At 46.7% G+C, this 14,650-nt stretch overlaps 1 protein-coding gene across 3 annotated transcripts; it reads right to left on the bottom strand.

The window, feature by feature from the left end:
- Window positions 1–1,262: 1,262 nt before the first annotated feature.
- On the bottom strand, window positions 1,263–14,557 carry abcg1 (ATP-binding cassette, sub-family G (WHITE), member 1). Of its 3 annotated transcripts, XR_006843283.1 has the most exons (16): window positions 13,010–14,557; window positions 11,727–11,973; window positions 9,062–9,179; window positions 8,303–8,435; window positions 7,850–7,900; window positions 7,622–7,767; window positions 7,002–7,125; window positions 6,307–6,421; window positions 5,414–5,559; window positions 4,700–4,801; window positions 4,438–4,606; window positions 3,523–3,623; window positions 3,068–3,226; window positions 2,856–2,974; window positions 1,799–2,392; window positions 1,263–1,635 (listed from the first exon to the last, which is right to left on the bottom strand). XR_006843283.1 is itself a non-coding variant. In XM_046388165.1 (15 exons), exons 1-15 carry the CDS (start codon window positions 13,070–13,072, stop codon window positions 2,164–2,166), a joined length of 2,022 nt encoding a protein of 673 aa, XP_046244121.1. In that variant the 5' UTR covers window positions 13,073–14,557; the 3' UTR covers window positions 1,644–2,163. The 3 variants fall into 3 exon arrangements, 2 of the variants coding, with proteins under 2 accessions (XP_046244121.1, XP_046244122.1); XM_046388165.1 differs by lacking the exon at window positions 1,263–1,635 and having other exon boundaries at window positions 1,644–2,392; XM_046388166.1 differs by lacking the exons at window positions 1,263–1,635; window positions 4,700–4,801 and having other exon boundaries at window positions 1,644–2,392.
- Window positions 14,558–14,650: the final 93 nt, after the last annotated feature.

Genomic DNA, 14,650 nt, shown 5'->3' with positions numbered 1-14,650 from the left:
CTCAGATTTTGCAGGTCAGTGCTAATCAATTAGCACAAGCCAACTTCTTACGCTAGCAATGCTAATGCTCACTAACTTAGCGTGGCCGGCACGCATGTCGTTAGCCTGCAAGCTAAAGCAGTAAGTCTGTAAGTCCAGGAACTGTATATTATTTAAAAACAGTACATTTTCATGAAATAAATACTTGATACACACGTTAGTGACTTTACCTGTGATGCTGAGTCGCCACGTTCACTGTCGACAGCCATCTTTGGATTTGGAGCATGCGCAGTTGGGAAAATCGCGGTTCGATCACTTTCCCCTGTGACCTGAGTGACGTCATTTCAACGCTTTTCGACTCGAATTCGTAGTCGTAACAATTAAGAGTTGAATTCACAAGACTTTGCACTCACAGCTTTTAGATTTATACTCACATAAAAACAACCCTAACCTGAACAATTTCTCACACTCACGTATGTGACAGCAGACGTTTTTTATTGACATACAAATTCGACCCAGGTACCCCACCTGTACGTGGGTTTGAGCTCGTGCACCCGCTTCAGATGGGCTACAATGAAGATTTTGATTTCAAAAAGCGTGTAAATAACGTCTCTTCAAATCAGTTTGTTATCTCCGAGCTTCCAGAGACTTGGATTATGCTGGACAAGCTGTATGGAGCCATTTTACGTTTTTCTTTTGTTTTTCTAACGTTTAAAACGCGTCCTCTGCTTCAGTTGTTCAGCGAATCGCTTCAAAGCTCCAAAAATGTTTTGTGGACTAAGAAACTTCACCCAACTTTCCATCAGCATTGATGGGCATCACTCAGCACACAGCACAATAATTCACCCTGAGATGTTGTGCAGTAGATGATTTCATATAGACAAAACTATCCAGACACCCCTCTCTGTGGGGCCGTTCCTCAGGGCCCCTGACGTCCAGTGAAGGGAAATCTTAATGCTTCAGCATACCAAGACATTTTGGACAATGCTATGCTTCCAACTTTGTGGCAACAGTTTGTTGAAGGCCCTTTTCTATTCCAGCATGACTGTGCCCCAGTGCACAAAGCAAAGCTCCATAAAGACATGGTTGGATGAGTTTGGTGTGGAAGAACTTGACTGGCCCACACAGAGCCCTGACCTCAACCCCATCCAACACCTTTGGGATGAACTGGAACGGAGATTGTGAGCCAGGCCTTTTGGTCCAACATCAGTGTGTGACCTCACAAATGCTCTACTGCATGAATGGGCACAAATTCCCACAGAAACACTCCAACATGTTGTGGAAAGCCTTCACAGAAGAGTGGAAGCTGTTAGAGCTGCAGAGCTGTCTGTGTGTTTACAATGAGACGTGTGCTTACTTCATACTACAGATAACACAAATACTTGAAACGTTTTGTATTTCTTTGTCGGACTCATTTTGGTGAATTTGCTAAACATCTGACTGTTTTCAGCAGTGAGGTCGGAGTTACTTCTTACAAACCACCTCAGGTGAAGTTTATCTTCTCAACAGAAGTGAGTTCTGCAGCAGGATCCACGTTGTGCTTCTGTTATGGAGCCTCCCTTCAGTGATGAACACCTCTCTGCAGCCGCCACTAAGGGTCAGCTGAGTGTAACTGATCACCATCACATCAGCTGACGTGTCCTCAGTCAAATAAATCTGTTGGCAACGTGGGAGTAAATAAAGTTTATTCAGGGAATAATTCATAAACAGTGTGAGATACACGGTGTTTGTCTGGACAGAGTCCAACGTGTCTCCACCTCAGAGATAAACTAAGTTGACATAAGTGTCGTCTCTATCCTGAGACGCTTTAAAGACGTACCAAATCACGAGCGTCCAGCGTCTGTCCCACCTGATAACCACAAGTGAATGTCAGGTGATGTCTCCGGTTCCGTTGGACAGCTTGTTGTAGTCCTTCAGTTTCTGGCACAGTTGAACTTTTGGGAATCAGGAGGCCAGCTCCTGTCCCTCAAGGACCTACGTGTCCTCACCTCGTCCTCTGATGACACTTTGTCCTCTTTGTCCCCTCATGCCGCCTCTTTTTAGTGTCATTCCTTTTTTAACAGCGAGCCAAAGTAGATTCAGTGTTGACATGTAGACAAACTCCACAGCTACACGCTAACTTTGGCCTAAAGGTTTTGTTCCTAAATGCCTGCTCCTGGTCCTGGTCCTGGTCCTGGTCCTGGTCTATCTCTCAGCGCTGATCTTGTAGCGGAGGACAAAGTAAGCGATGAGCCTGAGAGAGAAGAAGAAGATGGCAAGAACGATGAAGTCCAGGTAGAGTTTGGCGTCCAGCATGTCCAGCTCCTTCAGGATGGCCTCGGACTTCTGGAAGTGACAGGTGTCCTGTTCATCGCAGTGAAGGTCCTCTCGGTCCAGACCGTAGATGGACAGGATGACGCCCTCGAAACCGTACCTGAAACACAACACAGGTGGCCTGGCAGGTTGAAACACTTCCATTTGATGCTTTTCTGATGGCATAAACTGGATGTTATCATTTGTTCATTTATTTGAACTGTGAATGTTCAGTTTGGTCAGGGGTGCATTCACAGTCACTGGGAGTTTTCAGCTGTCGAAACCAGTTAACATGTTCACCTGTTTATTCCTAACTTAAAATCTATTTTAACCAATTATCAGTCACTTTTAGCTTTTATACCTCAAGTCTTTGTCCAAAACTGTCAACTACCCGAACAACTCTTTCATGGTCTCTTTAGGTGTCCATCTGATCACTGAAGCATTGCCATTAAATGTTAAGGTCACTTTTCCTGTTAGTTCATAACAGACTTGATTTAAAACCTTCAGTGTTTCCACACACACTTTGGCACCTGCAGGAGAGAGTACAGAGTCACTTCGCCACCACAGTCAAACAGCGCCCCCACCTGACATAGGAGATGTAGGACATCCATTGCAGGTACCAGGGGATGGTGTCAAAGCTGACGAAGAACCCCGAGAAGAGCAGCACAGGGATCGCTGTGACTGGGCCGACAAACGTCGCCACCTGCAGGACACAAGCGCACCTGAGTGAAGTCAGCAGGTTGGACTCACCTTGTCTGTGAGCTCACACAGGTGAGGTGAGTTTGGCAGAACTGACCTGTAGCGAGGTGGAGGCGGCTCCAATCAGCAGACCCAAACTCTGAGCTACCAGAGAGGTCAGAACGCCCAGAGACAGGAAGAGGAAGAAGCGTCCGGCGTCCGGGGGCTGAGCTGTCATCCAGTACACAATACTGCAGTACACCACCGGGAATACTACCTGTGCAGGAGGACGTAAGGTTTTTTTATTTCAGTACGTCAGGTTTTTCTTTACGTCTTGCTGGTCAAATTTACTCGCATTCTGCTTCTGTTAATGCAGAAGCAGTAAAGTTTGGACCTTTATGGACGGACAGACTGATGCAAACTGACAGCTTCGGGTGCATTAAAGACCTTCAGTGTCTGAGCTGAACTTCAGTGAACTTAATGTCACTCTGATTCATCCTGAAGCTCTGAAGCTCACTCGTAAACGCTGCGTCTTCCAGTCTGAGTAAACTTTGTACTGTGAAGCGCGGTTACCTGGAAGGGGACGTCGGCCATGGTTTTGGCCAGGTAATAAGCCTTCAGGCTGTACCAGTAGTTCAGGTGTTCCCTCAGAAAGACTCCCATCTCCAGAGGAACTGAAGCACAACCACACAAACACTCGGTCAGACCCGAAACACGACATTACAACATTTACATACATTTACAAGTCACATAGAATCACATCAAAGTAACTGAAACAACACCAGACGAATGAAAGACTGATGATGCGTTAATAATTAATTAGTCATGACAATATTTAACACAGAAGAAGCAACACGCAGTGAATACATGCATCATTCATCTGCCGATTATTTCCTCCATTAATCGATTGTTTGGCTGATTGTGGCCTCACCAAAGTGACGCCTTCACGTCTGTTTAGTCCAGAGCCAACAGTCCAACTCTCACATTATTACGAGTACCTCAAAAAAGTATTAAATACTTAAACAATTATCAAAATAGTTGATAGTTAATTTTGTAAATTGACCAATCAATTAAAAGGTAAATCATCTCAGCCTTGTATGTCCTGAACATAAAATTCTTCATTCACAAACGTGACTGTAGAGGAGTAAAAAGTCCAACATTTCGCTCTGGGATGTAAAGGTTGGGCTGTGCAAAGTGGCACAGAACGACAATACTCAAGTAAAGTACAAGTACATCAAGTACAGTAGTGTTCCTGAAGAAGATGTGCATGAATGCTGCATGCTGACTGATGTTTACAGTAACTGCTGTTATAGACAGTAACGTTAGCTGTGTACTGTAGCGCCACCTGCAGGTGAATGAATGATATCAGATTTCAGATACATGTGGTGAAGTAAAAAGTGCAGTATTTCCTTATGTGATGCACTGCAGTGGAAGCACCACAGTGCAGCAGTTGAATTACTGCCCTGCAGCGCCACCATGTGGACTCACATGTGAGCACTGTGGGCATCAGAGCAGCGAACATCAGGAACAGCATGGAGAAGAAGAGGAACCCTGAGTTACTGAGCACCTTCTTGGCCTCGTTCCCAATGCCCAGGTACAACAGACCAATCAGAACGCCGATCCCGATGTGAGAGGAGATCCTCAGGTGAGTCAGCACCTGCACGACCAATGAGAACGCGGTTAGTTTGTGTGACCGTATGTGAGCTGCAGTAGCCTGCGGCGTCCAGCAGGCGGTGCTGTGTTTTCTCACCGAGTCTCTGAGGATGCTGAGGAACGTCCGTCTGAAAAGGATGGAGAACTGAGTCATGCAGCTGGCTGAGAAACTGTGGCAGCCCTCAGACGACGAGCTCTCCTGACAAACACACACAGAGGGACGACAGCAGGGGGCGCTGTTTTGTCACCATTTCACAACAGCCTGGTGAGGAACTTTGATCTGTCTGGTGTTTAATTTACTACATTAACCAAAAGCAGACGTCCCCCATCTGATTTTAGAGAAAATATATCATAACATGATATATCTGAACATTTAGGTTACATTTTTCATTTTACTCACGTTGTCCACCCTCACACAGCAGGGTTAAAGTTCTGCTACAGCAATTTAACCGATCGATAACTGATCAGCAGGGATTTGTGATCTGATCCTCTCCTCATTTTGAGCTTCAGGACATCGTGACAAGCATTTTATAGACCGAATGACTGATTAAACATGATGAAGGAAGAATTAATGAGATTATAAACCATCCAGACCAAACCAGGTTCTTCTACCTGATACGTGTTAATATTTCGTTGTATTTCTTTCTAAAATACTTCATGTACTTTTGACCTCCTGATCTTCCTCCTGAAAGAAGTTTCAGTAATGTGGACGTAAGATTTTGTCAGCACTGATTGTTTGGAGGTGACTTCCTGTATGTCACCTGGCTGTGGGCGTGTCTGCAGGTGTGTGGTGGGTGCGTTTGTTTATCACCTCCTCCGTGCGCTGCCACAGGAACGGGTGGAGGTTGGTGTCTCCGTTCAGTTCGCTCTGATAGTCCCTCTCGGTCGTCCTGTCCTGGACGGCTTTCACCAGTCGGACCATCTGATCTCCGTACTCTCCTGATGCCACCTCCATCACTGAGGACACGACATGGACACCAAACTGGGACATGAGAGTCACGTGACAGGATGTTCTCATTGGTCTCTCTGCTGCACTTCCTCTAACAACCACTAGATGCTGCTGCTGGACACATCACTTTTACTCTGAAGACACATGAACGCAGCAGGAATATTCACACACTGACAGAGAATGTTTTACTGCACTGTGCGTACTTTTACTTTACTTTTGCTGCTACATTTACATATTGTTACTTCAGGATTTGAATGCAGGACTGAGCTGCTTTACAAACATTTGTGTTGTTTCATGTTTATGTTAAGATATATAAGCCTGTGAATATTCTCATTCATCCAGGTCATGGTTATCTCAAGGAAATTCAATCGAATGCAACTGGACTTAGTTATTTGTCTTTGAAGACGTTTCACCTCTCATCCAAGAGGCTTCATCAGTTCATGCTCGCTTGACTAGGCTGGGATTAGTCCCAGTCCAGTTGCAGTTGCATTCGATTGAATTTCCTTGAGTTAAGATATATGTGTATAAACATTTATTATGATTATTAATTAAATTAAAAATTCTTTAAAACAAAATCTCCTCCTTCTCATGCTGTTCTGGTCTCAGTCCAGAGACCTCAGGTTTCGTAGTGGACCCTGATTGGCTGCAGTCTAGATGTGATGTGAGATTTAAGGTGGAACTTTCCTCCTTCAGCATCACAGCGAAGAAGAAGGTGGTTTTCAGTGGAACGAGACTTTGAATGCGGAGTCTCTTACCGAAGTCGGCCGGGTTGTGGTACGTAGGGCAGTTGAGTCCGAGCTCTCTCAGGTAGGGGACCAGACTGCAGACCTTCCCTCTGTAGACACACTGACCCTGACTCAGAACATACAGCTGAAACACACCGTCAGGACATTTAAAACCATCGAAGTGAGAAACCATCAACACAAACTGAAGTCATGGACTTTACCAGTTTCACTGTTAGTCCTGCATTCATACTACAACTACTGCAGTAAAATGTCTCCTGTTACTGCTGTATCAGTGCCAGAGCAGACCGTATAATAAGTAATGGACAGTCACCATGATGTCATCCACCGGCTTGAGGTCCACTGTTTTGAAGCTTTGGCGTTTGTAGCCAGAAGTGACCATATTTGTATAAGAGGGTGGATGTGGTGGAGGACATCCTGATTGGATCTGATTGAGAACCCGAGGACACTCCATGACTTGGAGACTTGAAACCAGTGACTGAGACCATAAACTCATCAGGAAACTGATTACTGAGTTCATAAATCAGTGAGAAGTAGACCAATTTTCTCATAAGCACACACAAAATCAGACTTCAAACCAGTGGAGGCGCCCCCTGCTGGACAATGCAGAGACTGCAGGTTTGAGGCTTCACTTTTCGGAAGCTCCGTCCACTTATTATACCGTCTCTGTGAGGCGTACAAACAAAGCTGTTGGATTAGTGGAGTACCTTGTCGAAGAGTTCGAACAGTTTGGCGCTGGGTTGGTGGATGGTGCAGATGACGGTCCGTCCTCCCTGAGCCAGAGCTTTCAGTAGAGAGACGACCTGGAAACAAGACGAGCTGTCCAAACCGCTGAGACACAAAGAAACACAGGAAGTTTCATTGGTTTAAGTCTTTCAGGAGTTTGGAAAGTCTTATTCTGTGATGTCGGTTTGCTGCGTCTGGGACTTTTTGAGCAGCCGGGGAATTTTGTGCTGCAGTACCACAAGTGACCACTGGGCTGCTGCCGTAGTCCAAACCCTAAAAACATGTTCATGAGCATAACAGACCCCATGTCACACTCAGGTGTGTCAGTGTCACAGTAAGATCGTGAAAGTTATCAGGAGAGTCGGACCAGGTAAGAGAACCTGTCCTCAGCAGACCTTCAGCAGCATCTACAGACCAGATAGACCGAACCCATCAGCTCCAGGACACACCTGCTCAGTGTGAGGACAGGTGAAGTCTCACAGCAGCAGCAGACGAGTCCGGCTCATCTATGGAGCTTTCAGAAGTTTAAATAAAACTGCAGAATAAATACGACCAAACGTGACACACGACTGACGGTCCTTCAGACTCCACAGACCCTGACCTGGTGGGCTCGTCAAAGAACATGACCGGCGGGTTGTTGACGAGCTCCAGAGCGATGGCCAGTCGCTTCCTCTGACCCCCCGACAGGTGAGACGTCCTGGTCTGGGCACAGTCCAGTAAACCCAGCGCCATCAGGATCTCCCGGACCTGAACACACACACACACCAGGAAGTGAAACTGCTTTAACCTCTGAGATGTGAACAGGAAGTAGTCAGGGGTCAAAACTCACCATCTCTCTTCGAGCCTCCACCTTCTCCTGCAGCTTCAGGTTGGCTGAAACCTGCAGAGACAACATCCATCAGGAGGAGACGCGTTAGTGTCCACAGCAAACCAAAACCGAGCTGGACATGACTGGACTGTGGTACAAAACTACACACTTACAGTACTGTCTACTGCATACTTCTGCTCTAATCATATACCATCTGGTATCGGTGGAGGTAAGTACATTTACCTCACTGAGGTACTTGTAACTTCTGTACTTCTATTGTCTCTTTATTTTATACTTTTACTTCACTGTGACTTGGAGTGAAATACTTTTTACTGCACTACCAGCAGAAAAAGTACTGACGTGTGATTATCTCACATAAAGTAGTAAAAGTCCACGTCAAGCAGCAGTGAAATACTTCTGTGTGGTCAGTGAGAGTACAATAACATCACAAAGTACTTGAATGCTGTCTCGTACCATCATGGCCTCCTGCACAGTGAGGTGAGGCAGCAGCATGTCGTCCTGCATGATGTAACAGGAAACCTTCCTGAAGGAGCGCAGGTCTCTGGGCTGACCGTTGATCAGGATCTCCCCCTTCATCCCCGTCTCCCTGTCCACAGAGACACACACACACACTGGGGCTGGGCCTGGGACTGGGGCTGGGACTGGGACTGGGACTGGAACTGGGCCTGGGCCTGGGACTGGGACTGGAGTGTAGTCATGCTACACTTTCACCTGCTATGTGAGTCTTTGGTTAGATTTGGCTACTCGGTACTTCGTCGTTGTTTGTTGTTCCAAGAGAGGGAAGAAGTACTCAGATCTTTGACTTTGGTAGAAGTACTAATACTACAGTGTAAAAATACTGTTCAGAAGTTTTAAACATCTCGTTCCACTGAAAACCACCTTCTTCTTCGCTGTGATGCTGAAGAAGTAAAGTCCCACCTCAAATCTCAGATTGTAGAATTTGTGACATCACAAATGGACCGCAGCCAATCAGGATCCACTGCGAAGGGGCTCATTTAACAACCCACGTTATTGTTCTATAGAAGTCATATTGTCATATAGAAGTTGTGCTGCACTGCAGTTTGTTACACTTTAGTTTCACATCATTACAACGTGAACTTCCTGTTTGTCCTTTTGTTAGACTGTAAACAACAGAAATAAATAATAATAATCGCTCTGCGTCACATTAAAACAAGCTGGAGGAAACCACAGCCCCGGCAGGCCGCTACCCACCTGTACCCGGCCAGGATATTCATCAGGGTGGACTTTCCGGCTCCTGAGGGCCCCATGATGGCCACCAGGTCCCCGCTGGTGAATTTCCCAGAGATCCCTTTGAGCAGCGTTTTGTAACCTGAGACAGAACAGAAACAATCAGCCCGCAGGTTCCCAGCAGCTCAGAGAGACGCGCTTTGTCTTCAAGTCCACCAGTTCGGGTTTCAGGCCAGTCTGGAGGTTTTTGTCTCTTCCTGCTCAGATTCACACCAACCCCGAGCTGAACTAAACGCACCAAGCGGCTTCATGAGACGTTTATGGACCGTGAGTTCTGAACGAACTGACAGCAGCATCAGAGCTGCTGATTAGAGAAGTGGGGTTACCATGGAAACCAAAGGACGATGATGAAGACGTCCTGGTGTAACTGCTGCAGTATTTCTGTGCTGATGGAGGCTGAAGGCTCGTTAATCAGATTATCAGATTTAATCTGATCGAATCTGATTTAATCCCCTCTGACCAACAGTAACCTCTACTGCAGTAATACACAGTGTACTGCACTGGTACACACTGCACTGCAGTACTACCAGTGCTTATCTAAAGGTGTAAAAGGTAGTGATGAAGGGTCCTCCTCTCCCTCAGTGTTGACTGTCAGGTAGTTTATTGAAAGTTTGGGTGGTGAGTTGGATTAACGAGATGACCTGCAGTAACCTCATCAGCGGCCTGTCAGTCTGCTGACAGAGCTGCTCTCCAGGAATACCCATGATGCATCAGTACTCTTATCACATAATGCACTCTTTCAGTGTCGGGAACATCAGCATTTTCATGTTCCTGAACGTCTTCCTCCTCCTCCTCCTCCTCTTTCTCCTCCTCCTCCTCCTCCACCTCCACCTCTTTCTCTTCCACCTCCTCCACCTCTTTCTCTTCCTCCTCCTCCTCCACCTCTTTCTCTTCCTCCTCTTCCTCCTCTTCCTCCTCCTCCTCCTCCTTCTCCTCCTCCTCCACCTCCTCCTCCTCCTCCTCCACCTCCTCCTCCTCCACCTCTTTCTCTTCCTTCTCCTCCACCTCCTCCTGTTCACAGTGAAACTCTGTTCTTCTAACATGAACAGGTAGTTAGTCTGTGGCTTCAGAGGACACCTGAGCAGGTGAAGACTCTGCCAGCTGCTCATTACAGACTCGACACAACAAAGCAGCAGCTCACATGTTTACTGTGTGGTGTAGTTTACATACTTTTACTCTGCATACACTGCAGTACAGCGTGTACTGACGGTGCAGATACTTTGCAGTGTTTTTGACTAACTTTATGACGACTGAACTTCTTCACAGAACTGAATGAATGTTTGGGTTTTTGTTGAGTTTTTCTTCTGCAAACAGAAAACTGATCAAATAAATTTGTTCTGAAACCTCATCAGGTTTCCTCGCTGAACTTTCTGTGCTCTTCACTCATTTTCTTTCATTCTTTCTTTCTTTCTTTGGTCCTGAAAAGCTGAAACGCGATACGAGTCTTTTCTCCGCCGAACGAGGTTTCGCTGTGGGAGAACAAACCGGTTTTAAAAGGAAAAGCTTTAACGGTTCAGACGCTTTGTGAAGCACTTCTGAACGATGGAAACGCGTTGCGTGCGACTCGTATGTCGTCAAGTCAAAGCGAGAGATGCTGTTCGGAGATGCGGCGCGGCGGCGTTGCATCACGGGAGCTGCTGGTTTCATCCAGGTGGAGGTGAGACGATGTGACTGAACATCTGTGATGATCTCGTGGATTATGGGCGTGTGGCGTGCAGAAAACCCTTCGCTGTGACTGACAGGAGCTTCGTGTGTTCAGGCACAAACATCATCAGGTGGTTTTTCTGTGACAGAGCTGCTTCTAATCTGACCTGCAGCTATTTACAGCAGGAGACCCTGACTGGGATTAACAGATTACAGCCTGATAATCCCACACAGACACACACAGCATCCCAAACCAGACTCTGATAACAACAAACTGCTTGTTGTTTCGCTGAAGGAAAACCCTGAAGGCAAAAGTAGAACAGAATTAAAGCGGAGGGTAACTGAGTACTTTGACTCAAGGGTTGTTGCTATGGTACAAGCTCGAGGTACTTCCTTGTACTTCCTTGGATTTGAGACCACGTGGACAAACTGGAACTGCGATCAGTCTGTCCACGACATCCGGCACAACTTTGGACTTCTTGGGATCAAACTCATCAAAAGCCTGAAATAAAGAATTTAAGCTAAAACTCTTCATTTAGTGCAGTGGAATCAATTCAAGTCACCTCTGATTTGTTCTGAAGCAAAATCCACTAACTTCTCCAACATGAAACCAAACTCAGGTTCACCAGGAGCCAGTTCAGACCGGGATCTGTGGAGACCAGTTTCATCGGATTGCAGCTGACTGGAGGTGAAAGCACGAACGCCGTGCAGAGATCTTCTAGAAGACGTGATGCGCACTCACAGGTGTCTGTAACCTGGTGAAAGTCTCTGATCCTCTGAGGCAAACAGACCTCAGATCTGCCTCCATCAACACTGACTACATCAGCATTACAGCAGCACACAAACACTGGACGCACACACGTCATAACAACAGACAAAGAGGTACGCGGAAGTACTGCAGTTACAGTGACAGCGTTAAAAGTACTGCAGTACTGTCATGTAGTGCGCGTAGTGAGTATCAGGGATGTGCGTTGTGTCTCAGTACCTTTCTTCCTCCACCAGGGTCCCTCTCTGACGGAGTACGAGACGTCTTTGAACTCGATGTTGACCGCTGGTCTCCGTGGTAACGACGAGAACCTCTGGGCCTCCGTCAGGTTGTTGTCCACCTTCTTCAGGTGTCCTTGCAGCAGCGGCGCCTGCTGGCTGCCCGTCGGCCGCTTGTTGACCACCTCGTCCATACAAACGCACACCATCCGGGGGTCCAACATCAGGTCCGGGGGCCCGTTGGTGTTCTGCGGGTCAGAGCAGAGCGTTCTGTCACATGGTGACGCTGACAGGTGGAGGTGACGCTGCTGCCTCGCTTCTTAACGTGTGAATAAACACAAACAAAACGTCACATCCCTTTTCATTATTTACACAACTTAGGAGGGGAATCCTCTGAGCTACTGACCACCACGTATTGATCTGCTGCACCTGCTTGTGACGTCACACAAATAAAGTTTGACTTCCTGTGTGTGTGACGCCGTGTGAGCAGCTGCTCCCATATGGACTCTAATCTGCGGGAGGTTACTGCCGGTCGGGGCACAGCTTAGTCAGCGAGGATTTACCCCGACGGACGCCAAACAGGCTGCAGACTGTCTGCTGTGATTCAGCAGGGACCAGAACCACCACCACCATCAGCATCATCATCAGCATCATCATCATCATCATCACCTTACAGGCCTGCAGGTCACCTGATCATCACAGTTACATGTGCCATGAAGTAAACACTGTGCTGTCCTCATCACATGTCCACCTTGTGTGTCTGAATGAGTTGGAACTAATGAAGGTCTACATGATGTCCAGAATCCTTAAAAGACATTCAGTTTGCTGCACCATAAACCAGATCTTTAACAAGTTGTGTTAAAATGTGTTAAAACTGTTGCTGATGTTGCAGCGTTTTCGATTTTCAACAGCAGGAAGTTAAAACGTGTCCAATCAGTGTCCAGCACGTGTCCATACACATAAATATGAATTTTACTCGTTTCAAGACGCATCTTTAAACGACACGATGCTCGTTTCTTTCCATCACGATGACACCAAACCTGAGCACAAAGTCAGTCCTGACGAGCTCGTTAAGTCGCACAAAGTCAAGTTGTCTTCATCTGAACTCAACTTAACCGTTTTCTGAAGTTCAGTGAACTCATCACACGACTCAGAGGTAAACATTCACCTTCAGTCAAGTCAAGTCACAGCAGGGGAACTTCTGTCCAAGCAGTTCAACAGGATTGACGGGTCTGTCTGTCCAGTCTCTGTCCACTCAGTGTCCACTCAGTGTCCAGTACTCACCATAATGATGGAGTTGGTGACGGTGGGGTTGTGGACGGACCAGGCGGCCATCAGACAGGCCATGGCCGAGAGACAGCAGCACTCTGACACGTCTGATCGCTGCTCACTGACAGCAGCAGCCCACGTATGATGGTCACTGGCTCCGCCCACCTGCCTGCTGGCTCCACCCCCTGTCGTTTGATTGGTGGAGGCTTTGCCAGGCTGGATCACTGACGTGAAGCCATGCAGTGAGCTTTTCAGAGTCAGTGACAGCAGTGAGACATTTTTCTGAGAGTAAATCAAGTGTCTGATTTGTGTCTGAAGTCACGCCAAACATTTTCATCTCGTACTCACTGCTTCAGTAAAAGCAGTACAGGAATGCAGTAGAAATACTTCACAAAACAGTGTGATCAGTTAAGAATCTAACGAGTGAATTAGTGAGAATTTGATTTGACACACAGATGGCATTCGGTGTGAAACTCGAGGCCCGCGGGCCAAATCGGGCCCAGCAGCTCACGTGATGTTTGTGTGATGTGATCCTGTGCTGCTTTACAGAAGTACAACCCACAAACCATTTCACATGATGTCAGCTTCACGTGTGGCCGCACATAAAACGATAACCTGAACAGACACGATCATCACGTCTGACTGGACGCCAAAGTAAAATCTAACATTCAGGGAAAATGTCATTTGTATGAACTATAAATTGCTTGTTTCTGTGTGTGTCAGAGTTAACGCAGGGGTTACATGAGTTATAACAAACTATGCAGTTTGGAGAGTTTCATGCGTCTGCCATCAAACCCACATGGCCTCACGCAGATGTTGGCTTTTATTTAAAGTCTGATTTTAAAATTGTTTTGTTGTTCTAGTCATGAACACCTCAGATCCAATTTGTGGAAGCTGAAGGAATGGAAAAAACCAGAATAAAGTCACAGTTGGAGCTCAGTGGAAATCTGGTGCATTTTAACACAGTGAGACTCAGTGCAGCAGCACCACCTGCTGGCCGAGCTGTGATGCTGCAGGAGGACAACCTGAGGGCGACTCGTGGCTCATTTACAGGCCACCCCAGCATTTCAGGAGGAGACAGCAGCACTGATAAACTCACTCAGGATTTTGCAGTAACAGTACCCATCTTTAATACTTTCACTGACAGAACTTACACAGAATAAGGCTCTGAGAAAAGGAATCACAAAAGCATTCAAAATGAAAAGTTTGGTCGACATTCAGTCCACTTCCTGTTGTAAGGCGTGAACACGTCCATCTGTGAGGAGGCTGGCTGGCATCGTTAGCTTCACTGGTAATGCTAACAACGCTAGTAAGTAAGTTTGTCCATCAGCGAGACAAAAACTAAACGTTTGAGCAGGAATCCTTTCAGAAACACAAACGTGGACTCTAAAGGGTTTCATCCACGTTTTATTTCTGCATTTCTCAGTTCGTCCTCTGATCATCGCGGCGGCTGCTTCTACCTGACGTGGCTCCACCCACAAGTGACACATCGTGCTGTGACTGGAGAGGAACACCTTGCTGTACCTGAGGCAAAGCTCTGGTAACGTTGACAGATGAACCAGCCAATCACTACGCGACACGTCACTTCCTGTTTCTCCAAACCCTCAGCAGGAACTGTAGTGGAGCTGAAATGTTCTTTGAACGTGAAAAATCGTC

Source organism: Scatophagus argus, chromosome 5, assembly GCF_020382885.2.
Source record: "Scatophagus argus isolate fScaArg1 chromosome 5, fScaArg1.pri, whole genome shotgun sequence".
Classification (NCBI taxonomy): domain Eukaryota; kingdom Metazoa; phylum Chordata; class Actinopteri; family Scatophagidae; genus Scatophagus; species Scatophagus argus.
Note: the sequence above shows the minus strand (reverse complement) of the source record. Positions and strands in the feature narration are given on the sequence as shown.